The sequence below is a fragment of the Coregonus clupeaformis genome, chromosome 5 (assembly GCF_020615455.1).
Source record: "Coregonus clupeaformis isolate EN_2021a chromosome 5, ASM2061545v1, whole genome shotgun sequence".
Taxonomy (NCBI): Eukaryota; Metazoa; Chordata; class Actinopteri; order Salmoniformes; family Salmonidae; genus Coregonus; species Coregonus clupeaformis.
In genome coordinates, this window is record NC_059196.1 from 2,420,001 (window position 1) to 2,445,238 (window position 25,238).

General features: G+C 45.1%; 1 protein-coding gene across 1 annotated transcript in view; it reads left to right on the forward strand.

Moving 5' to 3' along the window:
* Window positions 1-23,949, forward strand: part of LOC121558520 (protein c-ets-1-B) — a 27,485-nt gene extending 3,536 nt beyond the window's left edge. Inside the window, exons 2-8 of the mRNA XM_041871888.2 lie at window positions 11,535-11,654; window positions 12,310-12,510; window positions 13,056-13,133; window positions 13,482-13,727; window positions 15,097-15,357; window positions 20,610-20,728; window positions 21,017-23,949. Of these exons, the coding sequence (XP_041727822.1) occupies window positions 11,535-11,654; window positions 12,310-12,510; window positions 13,056-13,133; window positions 13,482-13,727; window positions 15,097-15,357; window positions 20,610-20,728; window positions 21,017-21,232 (1,241 nt within the window). The 3' untranslated portion in view covers window positions 21,233-23,949. The remainder of the gene's footprint in view (window positions 1-11,534; window positions 11,655-12,309; window positions 12,511-13,055; window positions 13,134-13,481; window positions 13,728-15,096; window positions 15,358-20,609; window positions 20,729-21,016) is intronic.
* The last annotated feature ends 1,289 nt before the right edge of the window (window positions 23,950-25,238 follow it).

Sequence of the window (25,238 nt, forward strand, 5' to 3'; positions counted from 1 at the left end):
CTCAGTTTATCAACTAGCCATAACAAAACTATAAAGCTAAGGAGTGGAGCTGCCAAGGCTAAGATAAGTCCGATTTCTTCTCAAGATGGAGGGTGTCAGATTGTAAAATAACAGGGCCCCTTTTTCTGATTTCAAAAGAATGTAGCTTATGGCTTCTTTACAGTACTGTACATACACTACTCCTACCATCCTGTATCGTGTATAAGGACATGTGCTGTCCTGTACTGACTGAGTCCTCCCTGCATGGTCTAGGATCCCACTCTCTCTGTTCGTCAGGTCTGCAGGTCAGGGTTCATTGACTGAGAGGAATGTGTGTGACAGGCAGGCCTGCTGGGTGGGAGTCTACCTTTTATCTGGTTAAGACGAGGCTGTTTGTCTTAACTGGCACGCTGCACCACCGGGCCGGGCGGCTGCACTCAGGGCCCCCTATGCCACCACACCCATGTCACACACAGCCAGCCAGGGCCCACAACAGGCCAGGAGCCAGAGGCTGAGGCTCGACCGTCCCTCCCCGTTTAGTGCCTGTTGGCATGGTGAGGAGTGTTTTCCTTCTGGGCAGGGTGGCTTAAATGAGCGTGTGTCAGCTGAGGGCTGGTTTGACAGTGTCAGCACTCCTTCAGTAGTGCTGTATAAAATGCAAAATGTGCCTGTGTTTGAGCCCGCCTGGCTCTTGGCAGCTGTGCAAACAGCAGTGGGGCGATTCAGCCTCCTCTGATGTGGGTTGGTGCTGCTGGACCCAACAGAACAAAGACGTATGCTCAGGTCCGTTTCACTTTGCCGAGTCAAGTAATGGCCAACCAGGATGTTAGATCAAAAGCACTTTTCGGTGCCTGGTATTTGGTGCTTTGCCCATAGTAATTAGACAGTGTTTAGCTAAACAATGTCTCCATGATGCCAGGCTGCCGTTGTGCCCAGTGGGCACTGAATGCCCAGTCTCCTGAATGGGCCTCAGTCTCATCTCATGTGGGGCAGACGTTTCAAAGGCTGGGCTGTTGGTAGAATGGTTATCTATGAAGAGGAGTACTTTACTACTGGCCACAATGACCCAGTGTCTCTGCTGTGAATGGGCTGTGATGTCACCGTACAATATCATTAAATGGGTATCTCCTCCCTCCTCCTCCTCCTTCGTTCATTCATCTCTCTGACTGTAGTCTTGCCCTGTTAATCTGTGAAACTTTATCGTGCGTGGGCAATATCGAGATGTCTCTCTTGTGACTACACGCGTTAATTTAGCCTTTCAGAGCTTAGTCATATAAAAGTAGGCGTGCTACCTTGTGATACATCAGTGTGCTAAATAGTAAGCATATGTGGGGAGATAGTGCAGGAAAGTCATTTGAAGGTGTGGCACATACCATAAGATGTGCTGAAGGCATGTGTGGAATCATGTTGAAAAATCAATTTGGTTGTACTCAAAATCTTTTTGAAGTCCTATAACGGTATGTGAACTTCTTGAAAGATGATTTCTTTAGACCTTGTCAGAAACATCAGAGTAGATTCACCAATAAGCGTTCTCGAGACGCCAACCTAAACAAAGAAACAGCATGTCCCTGATTTGGGAAAGAAGAAGTAACAAGCTTGGAGGTTTTTTATAGCCTCCCCCCTCTCATTCCTCCTCTCCTACTCTGCCCCTCTCCCACTCTTTTCCATCCCCTCTGTGGGTCACATCTCTCAGTCTAACGTCACCTCAGGCCTTGATGTGGCGTCGGCCTGTCTCATCCCAGTCATCTGTCAGTCTCTACTAATCACTGAGTCACAGCATCCGCCGCACCACCGCGTGCCACCGGTTTTCTCCTGCCGCCCTTCCTCTCCCCATTGCTCCACATTACTTGGCTGACTGGGAGAGCTGACTGGTGGGCTCCATGCTGCCTCACCAAACCATGGCTGTGTCTGGAGGTGTGGCCAACCACCTCCCACGCGTCCCACCATTCCTTGTGTGTTGCACTACATGTATTTATGTCCCCATATTGCTGTTTTACAGTTCCTCATCGGGAGGTTGTTTGCCCAGAGTAAAGGATACTTTGCCTGGTATAGAAATCAATCTGGTGTCCTCTGAGGCCGGCCCGGTCTTTTGATTATGGCCAGTGGCCCAGATTTTCCTCCTTCCCTTTTGTATGCATTTTCTGTTTTCTGCAGACCACCTGTTTTTGGAATCAGCGTGCGGGCTGCGTTTGCAATCAGGCTAGTAGTGAACGTCCCATGAGCCACAGACTGTGCTTTAATGTATGTCAACCCTACTACATCAGAGGGGTATTGACAAACAGGTCTGCTCTCCTTAGCAGAGAACAATAAGGAAAGCTGTGGCGGGGGAGGAGAGCTCTATGATGTAGGTGAGACTCTGTGGCGCTCTCATGTCGAGTCTGCCCTCAGTGACGCAGGCACAGTCAAATCGGAGGCACATGTGCTCTGCTCTGGCACCCCAAGGAGGGGAGGTTGGGGCATGGGCTGGGGTTGGGGCTCAGGCTGGGGTTGTTTGGGAGTTGGGTGTTTGGAACAGCTGGATGCCTTAGCTTGGCCTGTCTCCTTCTCGCTATTTCTTCATACAGTGGGGAAAAAAAGTATTTAGTCAGCCATCAATTGTGCAAGTTCTCCAACTATGACAGACAAATTGAGAAAAAAAAATCAAGAAAATCACATTGTAGGATTTTTAATGAATTTATTTGCAAATTATGGTGGAAAATAAGTATTTGGTCACCTACAAACAAGCAAGATTTCTGGCTCTCACAGACCTGTAACTTCTTCTTTAAGAGGCTCCTCTGTCCTCCACTCGTTACCTGTATTAATGGCACCTGTTTGAACTTGTTATCAGTATAAAAGACACCTGTCCACAACCTCAAACAGTCACACTCCAAACTCCACTATGGCCAAGACCAAAGAGCTGTCAAAGGACACCAGAAACAAAATTGTAGACCTGCACCAGGCTGGGAAGACTGAATCTGCAATAGGTAAGCAGCTTGGTTTGAAGAAATCAACTGTGGGAGCAATTATTAGGAAATGGAAGACATACAAGACCACTGATAATCTCCCTCGATCTGGGGCTCCACGCAAGATCTCACCCCGTGGGGTCAAAATGATCACAAGAACAGTGAGCAAAAATCCCAGAACCACACGGGGGGACCTAGTGAATGACCTGCAGAGAGCTGGGACCAAAGTAACAAAACCAACCATCAGTAACACACTACGCCGCCAGGGACTCAAATCCTGCAGTGCCAGACGTGTCCCCCTGCTTAAGCCAGTACATGTCCAGGCCCGTCTGAAGTTTGCTAGAGTTCATTTGGATGATCCTGAAGAGGATTGGGAGAATGTCATATGGTCAGATGAAACCAAAATATAACTTTTTGGTAAAAACTCAACTCGTCGTGTTTGGAGGACAAAGAATGCTGAGTTGCATCCAAAGAACACCATACCTACTGTGAAGCATGGGGGTGGAAACATCATGCTTTGGGGCTGTTTTTCTGCAAAGGGACCAGGACGACTGATCCGTGTAAAGGAAAGAATGAATGGGGCCATGTATCGTGAGATTTTGAGTGAAAACCTCCTTCCATCAGCAAGGGCATTGAAGATGAAACGTGGCTGGGTCTTTCAGCATGACAATGATCCCAAACACACCGCCCGGGCAACGAAGGACTGGCTTCGTAAGAAGCATTTCAAGGTCCTGGAGAGGCCTAGCCCGTCTCCAGATCTCAACCCCATAGAAAATCTTTGGAGGGAGTTGAAAGTCCGTGTTGCCCAGCGACAGCCCCAAAACATCACTGCTCTAGAGGAGATCTGCATGGAGGAATGGGCCAAAATACCAGCAACAGTGTGTGAAAACCTTGTGAAGACCTACAGAAAACGTTTGACCTGTGTCATTGCCAACAAAGGGTATATAACAAAGTATTGAGAAACTTTTGTTATTGACCAAATACTTATTTTCCACCATAATTTGCAAATAAATTCATAAAAAATCCTACAATGTGATTTTCTGGATTTTTTTCCCTAATTTTGCCTGTCATAGTTGACGTGTACCTATGATGAAAATTACAGGCCTCTCTCATCTTTTTAAGTGGGAGAACTTGCACAATTGGTGGCTGACTAAATACTTTTTTTCCCCACTGTATCTGCATATTTGGGATGGAGTGAGTGGCCTGGCAATCTCCAGACTGAGTGTTGCTAACGACAATTACTGTGGGCGTCTGGAGGAGGCCCAAGGGCCCGTCCTAATGAGAACTTGTCTTTGACACCGTTCACTTCCACCACTACAGAGCTGCTGGGACGCAGTCCACTGGCAGTTTCTCATAAAACCACATTAAGAGGTCTCTCTGTGTGCTCCTGCCTCAGCCCTCAGACCTCAGACTCCAGTGTGTTTTTATGGGAACCTCTGAGGAAGAAATGACAAATAGTGAGTAAATGATGACATTCTTTTAGATAGCCTAATTGCTTGCGTCATGTTTACTCACATGTCAAGAGGAACACAATGTTAAGTCCAATAATTATTTGACAGTGTGAGTAAAATGTTTTGCCAATATGTGCTATACCTGCATTTGGATGAGTGTGTGTGTGAGTGTAAGGGTTTGCACACTTGTGTGCATATTTTCCATGAGTTGCTGATATCTGTTACACATCATTTGATCAGCACACACACAGCTATATCTCTCTGAAGGGTTGCATTGCATCAAAAACCACCTATATTGAGATAAAGAGCTAAAAAAAGTAACCAGATGTTTGATATGTTTTACACATATAAGATTGTTTGCCTAACACTAATTTAAACTCTAAAACAACACTGTTCCATCCAAAATAGAGAGTAATTCATTCAACCATTTTCTAAGGGGGCCACAGTCATTTTCGGTCACAAAAAAGGCACAGAAGAAAGCTGTGAGAAGCACATTAGTGATTGTAAAACACCAGAGGAATGTATGGCACGCAACATGAAAACAATGTGGTCTGGAGGGAATTTATTTATCCACTATCCATCTGTCGCCCATGCTTTAGAATGAGCAGAGCGCATGTATGATGTAGAATTGTATCCATGGCTTATAGGGTTTGTGTGCATAGAGTGTCACAAAGAGAACTGTTGAATGAATGAATATTCCATTAATATGACGGATTCCCCCTACTTTCAGTCGGTATCGCTTCCCGCCGTATTTCAGAATGGTGTCAGGAAACGTTGCATGTTGAATGTTGCAGTTTAAGCTGAAAAGGGGCCAGGCATTGTGGGTTTGTTAGAAGAATGCAAGCGAGCGCATAAACTGTTTGTCAGATATGTAGTGTGTTTGCTTTAACGCCTAAACAGTTCCCTCAGAGCATCCCCTGTGTGTTTACAGCAGGGTTTGGGCCGGGGAAAGCTGCTACATGCCGCTAAGCTCACACCACCTGCTCTGCTCTCTAGCATGGTACTCTAACAGCTAGCCAGAGTCCTGGTTAACTCACAAAGAACATAGAACAGACTTCTCCTGCTTTTTTCCCATGTTCCTTGCCTTGAGTAGATTCGAGTGTTGTGAAATACTGAAATGTGCTGTAGGTGTTTTTCATAGAGTGTTGGGGCATTGCATTGTGTATGTAGTTTTGCAGATTGAGACATTTTGCAAACCAGTCATCACGTCTATTTTGAAGACGCATACAACCATCTGCTCTTTCTCTATGATTGAAGTATTGAGTGTATGATCATGAGCAGCAAGACATATTGTTGGCTGGTATGGATGGTGAGCATGAGCCATTAGTAAGAGCTTTGTCTAAATTTTTCCACTTCTGCAGAAAGGAGGGAATTTCCACCAGCTTTCAAGAGAAATACACTCCACCCGGCATAGCCAGGGATCAATTGAAAAAGGCAGCTAATGTCATCACACAAGAACTGAGACTGGTAAACAGTATGGACGAGTTAATGCACTTACTACACATCAGAAGCTAATGTGATTTCAAAGATAGAGAAGAGAGAGAAAGAGAGAAGAGCAGCTATGGGACATAAGTCTCTGTTAGCCTCAGAATGGTGTTCCTGGAGAGCTGTGTGTTTTGTGTTGTGAAGAGAGACAGACAGACAGACTGTAGAGTAGCTATAGGTCTGGTCAGCAGAAGTAGTAGTTATAGGTCTGGTCAGCAGTAGTAGCTATAGGTCTGGTCAGCAGAAGTAGTAGCTATAGGTCTGGTCAGCAGTAGTAGCTATAGGTCTGGTCAGCAGTAGTAGCTATAGGTCTGGTCAGCAGTAGTAGCTATAGGTCTGGTCAGCAGAAGTAGCTATAGGTCTGGTCAGCAGTAGTAGCTATAGGTCTGGTCAGCAGAAGTAGCTATAGGTCTGGTCAGCAGAAGTAGCTATAGGTCTGGTCAGCAGTAGTAGCTATAGGTCTGGTCAGCAGTAGTAGCTATAGGTCTGGTCAGCAGTAGTAGCTATAGGTCTGGTCAGCAGTAGTAGCTATAGGTCTGGTCAGCAGTAGTAGCTATAGGTCTGGTCAGCAGAAGTAGCTATAGGTCTGGTCAGCAGTAGTAGCTATAGGTCTGGTCAGCAGTAGTAGCTATAGGTCTGGTCAGCAGTAGTAGCTATAGGTCTGGTCAGCAGTAGTAGCTATAGGTCTGGTCAGCAGAAGTAGCTATAGGTCTGGTCAGCAGTAGTAGCTATAGGTCTGGTCAGCAGAAGTAGCTATAGGTCTGGTCAGCAGAAGTAGCTATAGGTCTGGTCAGCAGTAGTAGCTATAGGTCTGGTCAGCAGTAGTAGCTATAGGTCTGGTCAGCAGAAGTAGCTATAGGTCTGGTCAGCAGTAGTAGCTATAGGTCTGGTCAGCAGTAGCAACTATAGGTCTGGTCAGCAGTAGTAGCTATAGGTCTGGTCAGCAGTAGTAGCTATAGGTCTGGTCAGCAGAAGTAGCTATAGGTCTGGTCAGCAGAAGTAGCTATAGGTCTGGTCAGCAGTAGTAGTTATAGGTCTGGTCAGCAGTAGTAGCTATAGGTCTGGTCAGCAGTAGTAGCTATAGGTCTGGTCAGCAGTAGTAACTATAGGTCTGGTCAGCAGTAGTAGCTATAGGTCTGGTCAGCAGTAGTAGTAGTTATAGGTCTGGTCAGCAGGAGTAGCTATAGGTCTGGTCAGCAGGAGTAGCTATAGGTCTGGTCAGCAGAAGTAGTAGTTATAGGTCTGGTCAGCAGTAGGAGTAGTTATAGGTCTGGTCAGCAGTAGTAGCTATAGGTCTGGTCAGCAGGAGTAGCTATAGGTCTGGTCAGCAGGAGTAGCTATAGGTCTGGTCAGCAGAAGTAGTAGTTATAGGTCTGGTCAGCAGTAGGAGTAGTTACAGGTTTGGTCTGGAGGCTGAGGCTGAGGCTGAGCACCACAGGCTTGTGAAGGGAGAGGGCGCCCAGCAGTCAGTGGTAGAGCCCTAAGAATAGCAGCAGTGTTCCAACATGGCGGAATGGATGGATAGATGGATGGTGGGATAGCCCCAGCCTGTTACCTCAGAGCAGCGCCTGGGCTGGCCCTCATCTGGCCCTGGCCCATGGTCGGTCCTGCTGTGGCACCACTACTCTACCGGCCCGGCAGCCTCCTCTAGCGAGTGCCAAGCGGCAACTTCTATTCCTGTCTCTGGCCCTCACATGAAAATCCAAATAGTGGCAGAACAAGCAGACCTCTCAGGACTTTGACTGCCCCCCCCAGCAGGGTTTATGACCCCATGCTCCCAGACTGGGACTGATAGGAATCTCTGGACAGGGGGTCCCTGAGTGGTACCCACCACCGCTGCCTAATAAACCATAAAGCCTCGAAGGCATATTTTCCGTAAAGGGGTTGACCGGGGTCGCCCTGAAATGCCCGACCCGCTCAACCCCACCACTCACCTCTCTCTCCCTCTCTGGGAAGTGACACCTTAGCCTCAGGAAGTGGACCCTCTCACATACATAAATACAGCCTTACCACCCACACACACACAGCGCTGCAGAGAGAGAAATATAAAGAGAGGTGTATTTTGTCAGCCAAGGATGTTAATAAATCAGCCCTTTATGGCTTTAAAAGCATTTCACTGCTGAAATATCTGACAGTCCACTGAATAGCCCCATAGACGTCCTCCCCTCTTTGATCGCACACCCACTCTCTTTCTCTCACACACACACTGACAGACCTGAATGGACACACACACATTCATACACACTCAATCTAGGACTATTTATAGCCACATTATAGCACAGTGCCTCTTTCTCACATTGTGTCGGTGGAAGTTTCCTGCTCCATGTATGTCGTTGCATCATCTGAAGCAGAGGCATCATCGTAGCAGGGGGTTTATGAATGAACACAGCAGTCTCAGCCAGAGGCAGGGAGATGGCACCGTTCCCACTCTGATGTCAGACACTGAGAGTGAGAGCCGAGGGAGCCTCCCATTAATTAATTAATTCATTCATTCATTCATTCATTCATTCATTCATTCATTCATTCATTCATCTCCCCCCAGTCAGTCCTGTGATCGACTCACATTACAGCTCAATGACTCATCCTTCCACTCTCCCTTCCTTCCACTCCCCTCACCCACCCTACCCCACCCCGACTTGCCCTGCCCCGCCCCAGCCCCACCACAGTTCCTTAGGGCCATGGCCCCGGCCGCAAAATCCCAATTTCACGTCCTCGCTCCGGCGCACAGGCGAAGAAGGCTGCTAATTTTGTTCAAGTGTGTCTCCCTCCTCCTCCTGTTCTCTGCTGCTAACATACCTGGGGCCAGAGGTGTGGACTGGAACCTTTGTCTGCAGGGAAGGTTAGGAGTGGGGGAAGGGGGATGGTTTTCCGGCATGCACAGCATCTATTCAGTGGGTGTCTCTGGGGTCTAATATCATTGTGGCACTCCGCACACCAACCAGTGACAATCAATATATTTTACAGTAAATCTACAGCACATCTCTCTCCCACTGTCTGTCAATGATTATATAGTCCCATTTTACGTACCACTTCTAATAAAAAATGTAATGATCCATATGTTTTCCTAATTGGCAGGCAATAAGACTATTTACCACAAGCCACATGCAGGCACTGTCCTCCCTCTCCACTGTAATCTAAGTTGTGGGTGTCATAGATCACCAACCTTACCCTTCTTCTGTCATAATCACACTCCTTATTAACCCAATCACACTGTCAGTCCACTAAATGGATGGGTCTTATCCTATGATAGACTACCACTCTGTGTGTAAGAGGCGGCTGGTGGATGCTTAACGCTCAGTGATACTGACCCTGCCCAGCCTGCCCTAATGGGACTCCCAGGCATTGAAACCATATCAGGGCCTCATAATTTAGCAGAGACTCTAGACCCAAGCCAGCCTCCCCAGTTATTAGATGTACAGTACATTAGCTATCTTACAGAGAACTGCGTGGGCCGTTTAGAGAGGGAGTGAGTACCATTCACAGTATACTGTATGAAATGTAATCATTTGTAATGTGTAAAACAGAATAAAATTCAGTTCAGTCTATAGGAGCTTCATGCACCAGAAAATATAATGTTGAAGTTAAAACATCAATGTTATGCAGTTCAAACACACTCACATTGGTTAAGTCATAAAACCGCCTGTTTCAGCTGGTGGGCATCTGGACGATATGAACCCCCACCTGTGTGTGTCTTTGATGGGGGCCCTGGTTCTTAGATAGCTTTAGGCCTGCGTAGGTGAGCGTGGGGCTGACGAGAGGGCAGACAAACTCCTCTCGATCCATCTAAAATAAAGTGCAACATTCTCTCAGTCTCTGTCTTTAATACATATCAAAGCCCAGGCACAGTCTGACTCTGAGCAAGCCCCATCTCATCTCAGCCAGAGCCCACTCTCCACTAGAGCTATCTAACACTACATAATTACTCAACAACCAGCCGCCTCGGTGGAGAAGGTCAAGACGACCGTGCAGTCAGGAACATGGTGTACGCTATACAGTCAGGTCTCGTTTTATTTTCATTTCAGAATGCTTTCAGAATCTGAGCCTGTTTTGCTCTGTGATGTCGAGGGCCTTGTCTGACAATAGCCTCTTCAGTCTTTTGCAATATGATACTAAAATAGCACGATACTGTAGAAATGTGTAACCAAGCCAATAGAGTGGTTACTCTAATATGTAGTATAATCAGGACTTCCAAATGGAGAGAGAGGGAGCATGGAGGCCTAATCGAATCACACACCGGCACAGTGTTATGGTTCGACCTTCATTTGGGCACTCTGTATAATTTGGCCTGTCAGCTTCCAGTGGTTAGGCAGAGAGAGAGAGAGAGCCTTTGGTTCCAGGCAGGCAGCGTTGGGTTACAGCTCCACAGCCCAGAGAGGAGGGACAGCTGTTGTGCATTCCAGACGAAGTCGGGAACGTTGACGAGCAGTGAAAACACGCATGAACTGTACATCGCCACGGCCTCCCCTTCGCTGGGCTGGCAGATCAAACCAGGGCAGAGATGCCAGAACATCTGAGGCGTCGAGAGAGAGCAGAGGGGTGACAAAACGTCTCCAGTCTCCCTCCAGGCCTGCTTGTGATCTGATAGTTGAGTTCACACGGCGAGGGGTGATAGAGATTGAGTGACATACAGCCTTGGTAATAATTTATGCCTTTCTTTGTTATGAAATGTGGTGATTTCTATATTCATTCACAGTAGACTGTCACAGTCATTGTCTGTCTGTCTGTCTGTCTGTCTGTCTGTCTGTCTGTCTGTCTGTCTGTCTGTCTGTCTGTATGTCTGTCTGTCTGTCTGTGTTTGTCTCTTTCTCTCTCTTTCCATGTCTTTGTTTTTTGAGACTGTTGCCATCTTGATCCGAGTAAGGTTTTAGCACTCTAGTCTAGTGCTCCTGCCCTGGGGGCTTTCCCTCTCCTCCTCCCTCCATCCACCCCTCTGTAGACTGGTAGAGTCTAATTAGATCAGTGCGAGTCATCAGGCACTGTTTAAAGCCATCAAAGAGTGCTCTGTCTCCTGCTGGGTGCCCACTGGCTGTGTGGGGAGAACAGTGGGCCTGTGTGTCCGGGACCTTAGAGACACTCACCCTCCACACACCCCCCTCGACCCCTTACCCCCACCCCCTCCAGCCTGGCAGGGCTCAGGGTGACATCATCACCTCGTCCCTGACCTCTGACCCTTGCCGTTTGACCACCGTGGTGTTGGGGTGACAGTAGACCCTCTGTGTGTCGGGGGGGGACATAGTTAAGAGGTCACAGTGGCCACTGATAGGTATCAGCCCCACTCTGTGAGTCCCACCCAGGGTGTGACTGGGTCACCAGTGAGAATGGCCTCTACCTTGTCCATATGTGAGGCATTCATGTATTATATTGCCAAACAAACAACTCAAAACACTTTGAGGCACTTGGACAACACGGACAGCGGAAGCTGGAGCATGTGTTGTTTGTGTGCACCCGTATGTGACCAATGCATTTGTGGCAGCTGCCATATAGTATAATTGATTCTCTCCCAAGTCGATACACTGTCTGTCTGGACAGGATGCAATTGTTCAGCCAAGTGCTTCATCACGGCGGCAGTGTGTGTGTGTGTGTGTGTGTGTGTGTGTGTGTGTGTGTGGCCCTGTGTTCTGTTCGCTGTGAGTCTGACTGCTAGTCTCTCTCTCTCTCTCTCCTGTGTGACTGACAGATCTGGAGTGTGGAGACGTGCCCCTGCTCACTCCAGGGAGCAAAGAGATGATGTCTCAGGCTCTGAAGGCCACGTTCAGCGGCTTCACAAAGGAACAGCAACGACTGGGCATTCCCAAAGGTAAGGCACATAAACAAGGGCTTACTTTCTCTTTCTGTGTCTTTCTCTCTCTTTCTCCCCCCTCTGTTTCTCTTCCTAGCTCTCACTTTACATGCATATTTTTAAACCTACATCCTTCCTCTCAGTATGACTAAAGATAGCTAAGTGGTGACATTATATACAAAAAGACAGATTGAGTGTATTGGTATTCAGACAGACTGTAGGAATCAGAGAAAGCCGGGGTAGAGACAGACAGAAATTATAAATAATTGTTCTTCGATTGAGGCATACCACAGAGCTCATCATTTTGGTATTATAGGATGCATCATGTCTATGTTGTGTTTCCCCAGTCCACCCCTCCCAGCCAGTCCGCAAATAGCTGGGGTTTCACTGTCAGTCTATTGTTACTATCACCACTTATCTGCACCACCTCACCTCTTACCTCTAATAGCAGCAGCAGGTCTAAAATCATGACCCACTGAAACTGCTAATGAAAATGAATGTGCTACAGAAACCGCTCTGTGGCCTGATAATAATACCTCATCTCCATTCTAGTTCAGGGGAGTGTAGATTAAATCAGAGTGGAGTGGAGGTATCTTGTTACCATGTATATGACTGTGACCTCAGGTAGCCCTTCAGTGACATGTCCCTCCCTCTCCCCCCATGTCCCTCTCAGACCCCAGGCAGTGGACAGAGAGCCACGTGGGAGAGTGGCTGACGTGGACGGTGAACGAGTTCAGCCTGAAGAGTGTGGACTTCCACAAGTTCTGTATGAACGGGGCCAGTCTGTGTGCCCTGGGGAAGGAACGCTTCCTGGATTTAGCACCTGACTTTGTGGGCGACATCCTCTGGGAACATCTAGAGATGCTTCAGAAAGGTAGGCCCAGGCTCTAGCATGATGTACTACAGTACCCATAATGCTCTGTACAACATATCAATCAGGGTTGGGCTCAATTCTAATTAAGGCAGTCAATTCAGGAAGTGATTTGAATTTAAAATTCAGACATTTCAAAACCTTTGATATAAATAGCTTCTACTTTAGTAATTTAAAATAAATGCACTTTCTTAGATTATTGAATTGCAATTTTTGTTTACTTCCTGAATTGACAACCTTCAATTCAAAATTGAGCCCAACCCTGGTATCAATCACAAGCCTCAGAAATGCCTACTGAACCTATCACATTAGCTGTAGTGTGTATTGAAGCACAGCATTGCCGCTGTAGTCTAATGGTGCCAAACGGTTTCAAATGTTATTATTTGCATGGTAATCTGAGACGAAGAGGAAGACCTCCCTTTCCTCCTGGTCATTAATATTTAATCAGCCAGGCCCAACCATACTGGATGCAGTGTATTTACGACCGTTATAGGATACATTAAATCAATGACAGGGTCAGTGACTGTTGGTATCTATTTTTCATGAAGAAGACACAAAGCATTTCCCTGTCAACGGCCTGACCTCCACCTTCCAGGAATCCCACTGTACCTCAGACTACTTTGTCAGTAAGTATCACCAAGGAGACAACATCCTATGTACATAGTCTGGCTCTAATGTACTAATGGCTTGTTAATATGTAATATGTTACATCAATCAATGTCTAAACATAAAGAATGAGGAGATGGCTCAGCACAGCAGGTCCAGTATTTTGTTGTTGTTGCAGTTACACAACTGAGCTCTCTCTCTCTCTCTCTCTCTCTCTCTCTCTCTCTCTCTCTCTCTCTCTCTCTCTCTCTCTCTCTCTCTCTCTCTCTCTCTCTCTCTCCCTCCCTCTCCCCCCCTCTCTCTCTCTCCCTCCCCCCCTCTCTCTCTCCCCCGCCTCTCTCTCTCCTCCTCCTCCTGTGTTTCTCCAGGCTATGGCATTGAGCATGCCCAGTGCGTTCCTCCCTCTGAATACTCAGAGCCGGGCTTCATCACAGAGTCCTACCAGACCCTTCACCCAATCAGCTCCGAGGACCTGCTGTCACTCAAGTACGAGAGCGAATACCCAAACGTCATCCTCAGGGACATGCCCCTCAACCCACTGCAGGGGGACTACTTCTCAGTCAAGCAGGAGGTGGTCTCCCCCGACAACATGTGTGTGGGCCGCATCAGCAGAGGTGAGGGGTCACAAACAAGATAGTAAAGGAATTGGTTGGAAATCAAGATTTAGTGTAGTGTGGGGGAGTGTGGCTGTTACAGCTGCTGTATTTTAGGTGCCCTATCTCAAAGAGGAACAAGTTAACTTGGGTAACTTGGGGCCATTACGTGAGTAGGCCTATAGTCCATGTCTCATTTGTGCACAAGACTGAGACTCTGATTCAGTCCATACAGTATGAAACTATGATAAGTAATTCCACGGTGTAGACTGTAACTCCTTGTGTGAGTCTTGAGGTCTAGCTAATTGTGCTGCGTTTGTGAAGATCACTGTGTGTGTGTGATTTCACTGACACCCTCCAATCTTTCCCTGCCACATCAGTACATGTACCACGATAGAAGAAAGGAGGCCCTATAGCTGGCTTGTGGTTAAAGCAAACCCGCCTTGAGGAGAAAATAAGTCAATTGTTTATGTCAGAGTGAGATGAGAACAAAGCCACATGGTGTGTTAGAGCTGTCTGTCCCTATAGCCCCAAGTAAGGTAACCTTCAAGAACAACCACATTTGTTCTCTCTCAACTTTCTCATCTCTGTTTTTCACATCTCAACCTTGAGGTGGTTCTCAGCAAGGACAGAGAGTGTCAGAGAGCGTGGGTTTTCTTTCTCATGAACCGCTCTGTTTACTTGCCACATGCACCACTGTTTGGTTTCCCGCTGATAGTTTGGAGAATAATTAACAGCGTAGTTTACATTGATACCAATAAAGTTGGGATTTTCTTCTCAAATCCCCCAGTTGAACAAATTAATAGGGGGTATCAGGGAGTTTACAGTACACAGGCCCATCCAGTGGACTGACTGGGCATTTGCCTGCAAGGTATGTTCAGGCCTCGAACATAATACATCTCAGGGTTTTTGGCAGTGCATTGTGCTTTCTCAATGTGGGAAAGTATTTGTGGCACCACTGAAAACCACATGTGGCTTCAATTTGTGCAATTGAAGATTTCAGTATCAGTTGAGGCACTGGATTATCTTTCATTCTTTAATAGCTCTCAGTTGAAATGCTCCTCGTATCTTTGCCGAGGCCAGAAATAGCAAGGCAATTTGTATTGATCTTCTTCCAATTAGACGAAACCAAATGGCAATTGCACATGCTAAACTGAGTGTGAAATGAAGGGTCCAGGACCATACATTGTTATACAGAACAAAGAAGCTCAGTGAGAGTGTAATTTACTGCCAATGTCTAATGTGTATTACTGCCATAAATACTGTCCTCTGTCAAATCGTAATGTCACTGCTCAAAACTATTTACTTTCAGACAATTCTATTTTCATTCCCTCTCACACTATGAGCAATAAAACTAACAGCTTCTGCTCTCCCCCTCTCTGTCTCTCAGGTAAACTGGGAGGCCAGGACTCGTTTGAGAGCATCGAGAGCTTTGAAAGCTGTGACCGTCTGACCCAGTCCTGGAGCAGCCAGTCCTCCTTCAGCAGTCTGCAGCGCGTCCCATCCTACGACAGCTTCGACTCCGAGGACTACCCCAGCGCCCTGCACGGACACAAGCCCAAGGGAACCTTCAAGGACTACGTCAGGGAGCGCTCAGACCTCAGCAAAGACAAACCTGTCATCCCCGCCGCAGCGCTCGCAGGATACACAGGTTAGTCAAAATTAATGAATAAAATACAGGTTACAGTTTGAAAAATGTGCGATCAACTACAATAGGTATGGCCAAACGATAATCCCTCTTATTTCTTAGAGGCATTTTTACGCCACCCAACTGAGCCCTTTGTTACATATTTGCCAGGCAGTTGCAGCAGATGTACATACTGTAGGTGTGCCTCAGTGTAACTGGGTCTCTGTAACTGGCAGCACAGCTTCTGGCTGAGAGCGTTTATATACACTCTATAACAGCCTACGGCACTGCAGCACCAGAGTCATGCATTTACAGGAAACAAAGACATGTTGCTTCACTTTCATCTCTCCATCTCGCCTCGTCTTGACTCTGTCTTTCTCATCTGCACCGTTTTATCTGTGGCCGCATCTCAACCTATTTTCCAGGTCGTCTTGGCAACCTGGGTGCAAACACAAAACGATACCTGCTCTGTGCGCTTGACACTAGAGTAGATGTATCTGTTCATCTTTAAGGCCCCTTTCTATCTACAGTACCTGATGAAAAAAGCTATTCTATCCTCTATTCAAACACAAAGAAACACATCTTAGAAGTTTTTAAAAAGATCAAAGGTCTGGCATATTCTATTTTCATATTATTTTTATGTCAAGGTTTTCAGTTTGTTTTGTAAAAACGTTGTGAAAAAGTTAACATTTTTGCTACTTAAATCCCTATACACCGTTTGACATTTTGGTACCTATAGCCATTACAGAAATGTGTTTATGGAACACTTCACATGTGATCGCATGTAAAATTCATGTGTTTTTTCCGTAAGGGAGTTGAATTCTCCATGTTTCAAAGTAGAGCACAAGTATATACAGTGCATTCGGAAAGTATTCAGACCCCTTGACTTTTTCCACAATTTGTTACGTTACAGCCTTATTCTAAAATGGATTACATTCAGATTGCATTACTCATTGCCTTCTATTGGCATCTCATGGTAATTTCTGATGTTCTGAAGTTTTCTGTACTAATCAATTATGTCAACTACTTCATTCATGCATTCATCTTTTGATCATAATTGCATACCTACAGAAATGTACATTAGATTGACAGTACCAGTCAAAAGTTTGGACACGCCTACTAATTCCAGGTGTTGTACATTGTAGAATAATAGTGAAGACATCAAAACTGTGAAATAACACATATGGAATCATGTAGTAACCAAAAAAGTGTTAAACAAATCAAAATATATTTGAGATTTGAGATTCTTCAAAGTAGCCACACTTTGCCTTGATGACAGCTTTGCACACTCTTGGCATTCTCTCAACCGGCTTCATGTGGAATGCTTTTCCAACAGTCTTGAAGTAGTTCCCACATATGATGAGCACTTGTTGGCTGCTTTTCCTTCGCTCTGCGGTCCAACTGATCTCAAACCATCTCAATTCGGTTGCATTCGGGTAATTGTGGAGGCCAGGTCATCTGATGCAGCACTCCATCACTCTCCTTCTTGGTCAAATAGCCCTTACACAGCTTGGAGGTGTGTTTTGGGTCATTGTCCTGTTGAAAAACAAATGATAGTCCCACTAAGCGCAAACCAGATGGGATGGCGTATTGCTGCAGAATGCTGTTGTAGCCATGCTGGTTAAGTGTGCCTTGAATTATAAATAAATCATTGACGGTGTCACCAGCAAAGCATCCCCACACCATCACACCTCCTCCTCCATGCTTCACGGTGGGAACCACACATGTGGAGATCATCCGTTCACCTACTCTGCATCTCACAAAGACACGGCGGTTGGAACCAAAAATCTCAAATTTGGACTCATTAGACCAAAGGACAGATTTCCACCGGTCTAATGTCTATTGCTCGTGTTTCTTGACCCAAGGAAGTCTCTTCTTATTATTGGTGTCCTTTAGTAGTGGTTTCTTTGCAGCAATTCGACCATGAAGGCCTGATTCACGCAGTCTCCTCTGAACAGTTGATGATGAGATGTGTCTGTTACTTGAACTCTGTGAAGCATTTATTTGGGCTGAAATCTGAGGTGCAGTTAACGCTAATGTACTTATCCTCTGCAGCAGAGGTAACTCTGGGTCTTCCTTTCCTGTGGCGGTCCTCATGAGAGCCAGTTTCATCATAGCGCTTGATGGTTTTTGCGACTGCACTTGAAGAAATGTTCCGGATTGACTGACCTTCATGTCTTAAAGTATTGATGGACTGTCATTTCTCTTTGCTTATTTGAGCTGTTTTTGCCATTATATGGACTTGGTCTTTCACCAAATAGGGCTATCTTCTGTATACCAGGGGCGGCAGGTAGCTTAGTGGTTAAGAGCGTTGTGCCAGTAACTGAAAGGTCACTGGTTCTAATCCCCGAGCCGACTAGGTGAAAAATCTGTCGATGTGCCCTTGAGCAAGGCACTTTACCCTAATTGCTCATGTAAGTCGCTCTGGATAAGAGCGTCTGCTAAATGACAAAAACATTTTTTTAAAACACCCCTATCTTGTCACAACCCAACCGATGGGCTCAAATGCATTAAGAAGGAAAGATTTCCACAAATTCACTTTTAACAAGGCACACCTGTTACTTGAAATGCATTCCAGGTGACTACCTCATGATGCTGGTTGAGAGAATGCCAAGAGTGTGCAAAGCTGTCATCAATGCAAAGGGTGGTTACTTTGAAGAATCTCAACTATAAAATATATTTTGATTTGTTTAACACTTGTTTGGTTACTACATTATTCCATATGTGTTATTTAATAGATTTGATGTCTTCACTATTACTCTACAATGTAGAAAATAGTAAAACTAAAGAAAAACCCTGGAATGAATAGGTGTGTCCAAACTTTTGACTGGTACTGTACATTAGACATTTAAGGTAAAATGAAAGACAGATATAAACAATTGGCATGCCCTAATTGAAGACTTTTACATGGCTAGAATATGCATTCGTAATATAATGCCAGCTAGTGGTACAGATGTAGAATCTTAATTTGATCCACCCTGTTGCAGGCAAACTTTTGGTTTAAAAAGGCTTTTGAAGTTTATAATTTCCACATTGACATTTCAGACTTGATTTTCCCTTACGAAAAATGTATCAACCCCTACAAAAATGTCCATGAATTATAATCCACATGATAAATCACGTTTCCTGTTGCTGCAGGATTATTTTCCTGCTGTAGCAAACTGGCTCAAATGAAGTTCCTACATCTGTAGGCTATTTGCTGCATGTCATCATTCATGCATTTCTGGAAAGTAATTCACTTCCCTACTGTAGGTGTTTAATGATGTAGCATTAGTTATAAAGCTACCATAGACTCATGTTCAAAGCCTAATGCATGTTCCCATGTTTTCATTGGAGTCAGAATACTTTCTTAGAGCTTTTAGAGTCATGCAGAACTAAAGAGAAGAAAATAAACATAAGTGGGAAAAATATTTCAATATGCTTCAGAAATAAAGTGTCTAGCTGGCAACAACCATTGTTATTAACTGTTATTACCCTGTATGCTGTCCTGCAGCCAAGAGAAAGATCACCCCCATAATGCCCCCAAACAACTAATGCATCTTATCACTATGTGAAAAACAGAGAGAATCTCCCAAAAAATAGTAAGACATTTATGTAATATCTCAAATAGCTTTTGATGAAAACGTGTGTTTTGGCTTCCTGTCCCAGTACCTGTGCACTGACAGGCACACACATGGTTCTCAGTGATGAGTTGGTGTGATAAAGAAGGTGTGGATAAGTGAGGCTTAGTCAGTCGTCAGCTCTCTCTGAGGTTTCTCATCTCCAATCACACTTCTGTCACCTCTGGGGAAGCAGCAGGCAGTCAGTCACAGCACCTTGGGGTCAACTACAGCCCCCCCTCTCTCTCTCTCTCTCTCTCTCTCTCTCTCTCTCTCTCTCTCTCTCTCTCTCTCTCTCTCTCTCTCTCTCTCTCTCTCTCTCTCTCTCTCTCTCTCCACCCTGCATAGGCTACAGTCTCATCTGTAAAGCCTAAGGGCAGATCCTAAACAGTACTATGAATGCCAGCCCCCCACCCTTTCTCCACAGTATATGCTTTTTCAATGAGGCCCATTGTGCATGGGGGCTTTTAACATATTTTTGAGAAAACATTTTAGGGTCACCAACATTCTCGTGTGAGAGAGCTTGAGGGGGCTGGAAAGGGGCACTGTTGTATCACCCTTATGTGGGCCCATGGTTACAGTAGCAGGCTTTTTGGAATGTGACTTCATCTGGAGGAGTGCTACTGTACAGTAGTCAGTTGAATATAGCTGGTTATTATTTGCTGAAATGTGGGTATTGCATCTTTGCATTCATGTTCATAACTGAATGAAGCGAGTAGAAGCCTTGGATTGAAAACAACTTATTTTGCTTTCAAGTGTTCAACCCACACTCCCATTTCTCTGAAAGCTTTGGTTTGTGTCGTATAAGGGTGCTTTTATGAGGCAGGTCTGAGAGGTAACAGCTCCGCTCTGCTGCAGCTTTGCTAAGCGAGCGCTGCATAGGCAGGTGTGATTTAGAACCGGGTGGATGTTTCTGTCTGTACAGAAAACCACAAGATCAAAGAGTACGGAAGATAATAGAGTGCAGCACAAACCAAACATCGTTTTTCTCACCTGCTACTCTTTTTCTTATCAACACGATTGTAATAACCCCTGCAGTTCAGGTCGTCACATTGGGTCCATTTGTTTAGTCTACAAATATATGTAAAAAATATGTCAATGAAATTGTACATGACAGAAAATCAAGCGACATTTGTTTACCAATTAGATGAAATGTAATGTTTCTAATGGCTGATCTCTGGGAGTCTACACTACACACACACACACATACACACACACACACACACACACAAACACACACAGCCAAGGCCTCATGAAGACCCCCTCTTATTTAAACCACTGTGATTTCATCGCCATGATATTCATACAGACAGACAACAACACGCTGTGAACTCCAGCTCCACGTACTGCAGAGGGCAAAGGGTAGACAAAGGGATTCATGATGAATGGGAACCTTGTCTGTGAAAACACTGTTTTCTCTCCATTATCGTGCCTTTTACACGTCTGATTCAGAGTGGAATATTTGTATTTTTATAGCTGGAGATGAATGACCCCAAGACAAGTAGTTAATGAGAAACATGAGAAGAACAGTCAGTCACAGATATGCTGTGTTTACATGCGGCTGATGATGACATGTTCCGTAATACTGATCTGTATTGTACTGAAAACAAGGCTCCTCTCTCTCAGTGTTCTAACCTTGTTCTCCTCTCTCTCCCTTCTCCTGGTTCTGCTCTGCAGGCAGCGGCCCCATCCAGCTGTGGCAGTTTCTGCTGGAGCTTCTGACGGACAAGTCCTGTCAGTCCTTCATCAGCTGGACGGGAGATGGCTGGGAGTTCAAGCTGTCCGACCCTGACGAGGTGAGAGGTCATGACCCCATCACCACTGACCTCACATGGCATGGGGGCCCTAAACAGTTAGACAGATGAGCTTGATGTTTTTTTAATGTGACGCCAACAACAGTGTTATTTGTCTCACTTAGACTCAGAGGAACCTTAGCGGTATCAGGTACATTTAGCTACATTAAATATTCATCCATGTCAAGAGAAGACATATACACGAAAACATTGTAATGTGAGGTTAGTGCAGAGCTCTGTCTCATGGTTGATACATGGTGTAACAAGGTGCCTTTTCCCTCTGTGACTCAGGTGGCTCGGAGGTGGGGGAAGAGGAAAAATAAGCCCAAGATGAACTACGAAAAGCTGAGCCGAGGCTTGCGCTACTACTACGACAAGAACATCATCCACAAGACATCAGGGAAGCGCTACGTCTACCGCTTTGTCTGTGACTTAAAAAGCCTGCTGGGATACACCCCTGAGGAGCTCCACGCCATGCTGGACGTTAAGCCTGATGCAGACGAGTGAAAACAGAGGGATGAGAGAACAGAAGAAGAAGAAGTGGAGAGTAAAGGAGCCGAGGGGACTGGGGCTCAGAGATTGATGCCGTCCGGTAATAGGGGGGCGTCCATTTTGGGACCAAACCTAAGCTGTGGTCTGTATCATTTTGAGCTGTTGTCAGATGACGTTCAAAAAGGAAGCACATGCCAAACGTGCAAATTCATAATATGTTGCATTTGAGATAGTGTGTGTGATAGCTATATGTATATACAGGGATTACTTAGTAGCTCAAGGCACATGGAAAGCTATCAGTTAGAATAGAGTGGCCATTTAGCCTAAGTAGCACAAGAAACTGACATTGAGGAAGGGGGCCAAGAGACAGTGAAATATTCATTGTAGGGAAGAACATTGCATGGATGGAGAGTTCCTGCAATGAAATCTGTTGCCAAATAAAAAAAGGAAAGTAGTGGAAATAGTTCACTGTGTCTCTGCCTCACTCCACACAATAGGCATGGGTAGAGTTCTCAGCTTGGACCAAAAAAGTGTTGTTGTTTTTTACTATTGTTTCAGAAGCATAATGTTTGTGCCAGTATTATCGTTGAGATTGAACTCCTGGTGTACTGTTTAGTCTCAGTCCGACCAGGGTTCCCCCGTTTTTTTAATGTTTTATGTTGATGAAGGTATTATGAAACCAAAACGTTGCACCATTTAAGGTTAAGTTAGTCCTGTCTCCTCTCTGTGAAAGCCCAATAACTGAAACATGCTGATTTGACTATCAGACGACACTAGACACTGGCCTTTTTACTCATTTTCATAGGTTGGATGGAGAGTTACTTACTCATACCAAGAGCGGTTGATAGACGCCTGAAAGTAACCGTTGCTTTAAAACTGACGCTTTCACCTTTGCACATTTGCCACATCGCTATAGAAATATACTGTCTGCCACCAGGACTTTGCATTTTGCATACATTACTGTCCTACCACCAGTAATAAATGTCCTTAGACACCCTTTCTGTGGTGAGTTTTGAAAGTATTTGGACATGAAAGAGTAAAACGTCTCCATGCACAATCTGTACATTGAGTGGTTTTCCAAGCCCCCATTTTAGCATTGCTTTAGAAGAGAACAGAGAGGGAGGGACCTATTGTCAACAGATTGAATTGCGAGGCATGTACATGAGGGATGGTTTTTGTAGTCAAAAGAAAAAGCTTAGGAATGTGGAGTGTACTGTATTTGTGTGTGTTACGTGGTGTTCAGTGAATGAAGGGAATCTGCCATAGGTAGGTAAGGTATATCAAGGTGCATGATGGTAGTAAGGTGAAAAGACAAGGTTTCGAAGCAAGGAGTGTAGACTTTGGATGATTGTTTGAAGAAGAGAGGGATGTGAGGAGGACTGGGTGGTTTTTGGAGGGAATTGTGGAGTTGTGAAGTTAATCAGTATTGGCTGAAAGAGAATTATCATTATGGCATGAGGATGAGATGAATGCTTGTGCTGTTGCACAGCTTGGAGGCTTTGTTAACTGAAGTGTTTGTATAGATGCTCCCTTTCACCACTGTCTGAGGAGGTAAAGATCTATAGGAAACAGGACTACCATAAAGAGATGGGCTAAAGGACTACTGGGAGAGACGTGGCATTGTATGCTATTTTCTTACCATGTTTTGTACATGCTTTTCTACTATTTCTAAGACAAAGGGACACCCAATTCAGTATATGGAATGGATCAATGAAATTATATGCCCTGAATACTGTATGTACTTGTGCAGCTTGCTCAAGAGCCACAGTAGTTGTGCTGGTTGGGTTTTGAGTAATGTCGTCAGTGGGAACATGACTATACGCAGGCCTTATGGGAAAAGCCAAAGTCAAGAAATATCATCTTAAAATACAAATGTTATTGTTTACAGTGGCAGAATGTTACCCATTCTGATGAAAATAGGTTTTGAAATGTCTATTTGTACAGATTGTATTTCATAACGCTTTATTAAGACCCAGATTAAACAAATAAGCAAGAGACAAAGCAGGAATAATAACCAAACCCATGTGAGGTCTGGGCGATAGATAGTGCTTTGGGTATGTCCACCATCTTGGAGGACAGGGACTGTTATTCCCTCACATTCAAAGTGTTGTTTCTGCTTTGATCTTTTGATTTGTTGGAAAGCACTCAGTGTCAGGACTCAGCGAAGAGATTTGGCTGGACTAACTGTAGTTCCCTCTTGAGATTATAGGAAAGTGATTTCTGTCCATATTAGTTACTTTTTAGTTGGGCAACTGACCACAGGGGGGTTGGTTCTTCCAGTGTCAGCACACACACACACACACACACACACACACACCACCCACACCACCCACACACACACCACACACACCACACACACATAATCTTGTGTAGAGAAGATCCACCCAATCTCTGTGGTTCCATCCTTTATGCACGCTACATTTCCAGGAATCACATCACTGTTTGATTATTACTGTTCAGATTTTTTCACTCCAAATAATGTTTTATGTTAGGTCAACTGTTTAGATATTTAAATATATGCTTAACTTGTTGTTGACGATGCCTTCCATCTCCAAGCCAGTCACAGTTTTGAGTAGATCAGAATATAATATCTTTGTCTGTTTAAATGGAACATATACTGTGTCTGTTTGGACTTCAAAGTCAAGTTTGTTTCAGTAAATGTCATATACAGTGAGGGAAAAAAGTATTTGATCCCCTGCTGATTTTGTACGTTTACCCACTGACAAAGAAATGATCAGTCTATAATTTTAATGGTAGGTTTATTTGAACAGTGAAAGACAGAATAACAACAAAACAATCCAGAAAAACGCATGTCAAAAATGTTATAAATTGATTTGCATTTTAATGAGGGAAATAAGTATTTGACCCCTCTCAATCAGAAAGATTTCTGGCTCCCCGGTGTCTTTTATACAGGTAACGAGCTGAGATTAGGAGCACACTCTTAAAGGGAGTGCTCCTAATCTCAGTTTGTTACCTGTATAAAAGACACCTGTCCACAGAAGCAATCAATCAATCAGATTCCAAACTCTCCACCATGGCCAAGACCAAAGAGCTCTCCAAGGATGTCAGGGACAAGATTGTAGACCTACACAAGGCTGGAATGGGCTACAAGACCATCGCCAAGCAGCTTGGTGAGAAGGTGACAACAGTTGGTACGATTATTCGCAAATGGAAGAAACACAAAATAACTATCAATCTCCCTCAGCCTGGGGCTCCATGCAAGATCTCACCTCGTGGAGTTGCAATGATCATGAGAGCAGTGAGGAATCAGCCCAGAACTACACGGGAGGATCTTGTCAATGATCTCAAGGCAGCTGGGACCATAGTCACCAAGAAAACAATTGGTAACACACTACGCCGTAAAGGACTGAAATCCTGCAGCGCCCGCAAGGTCCCCCTGCTCAAGAAAGCACATATACATGCTCGTCTGAAGTTTGCCAATGAACATCTGAATGATTCAGAGGAGAACTGGGTGAAAGTGTTGTGGTCAGATGAGATCAAAATCGAGCTCTTTGGCATCAACTCAACTCGCCGTGTTTGGAGGAGGAGGAATGCTGCCTATGACCCCAAGAACACCATCCCCACCGTCAAACATGGAGGTGGAAACATTATACTTTGAGGGTGTTTTTCTGCTAAGGGGACCTGACAACTTCACCGCATCAAAGGGACGATGGACAGGGCCATGTACCGTCAAATCTTGGGTGAGAACCTCCTTCCCTCAGCCAAGGCATTGAAAATGGGTCGTGGATGGGTATTCCAGCATGACAATGACCCAAAACACATGGCCAAGGCAACAAAGGAGTGGCTCAAGAAGAGCACATTAAGGTCCTGGAGTGGCCTAGCCAGTCTCCAGACCTTAATCCCATAGAAAATCTGTAGAGGGAGCTGAAGGTTCGAGTTGCCAAACGTCAGCCTCGAAACCTTAATGACTTGGAGAAGATCTGCAAAGAGGAGTGGGACAAAATCCCTCCTGAGATGTGTGCAAACCTGGTGGCCAACTACAAGAAACGTCTGACCTCTG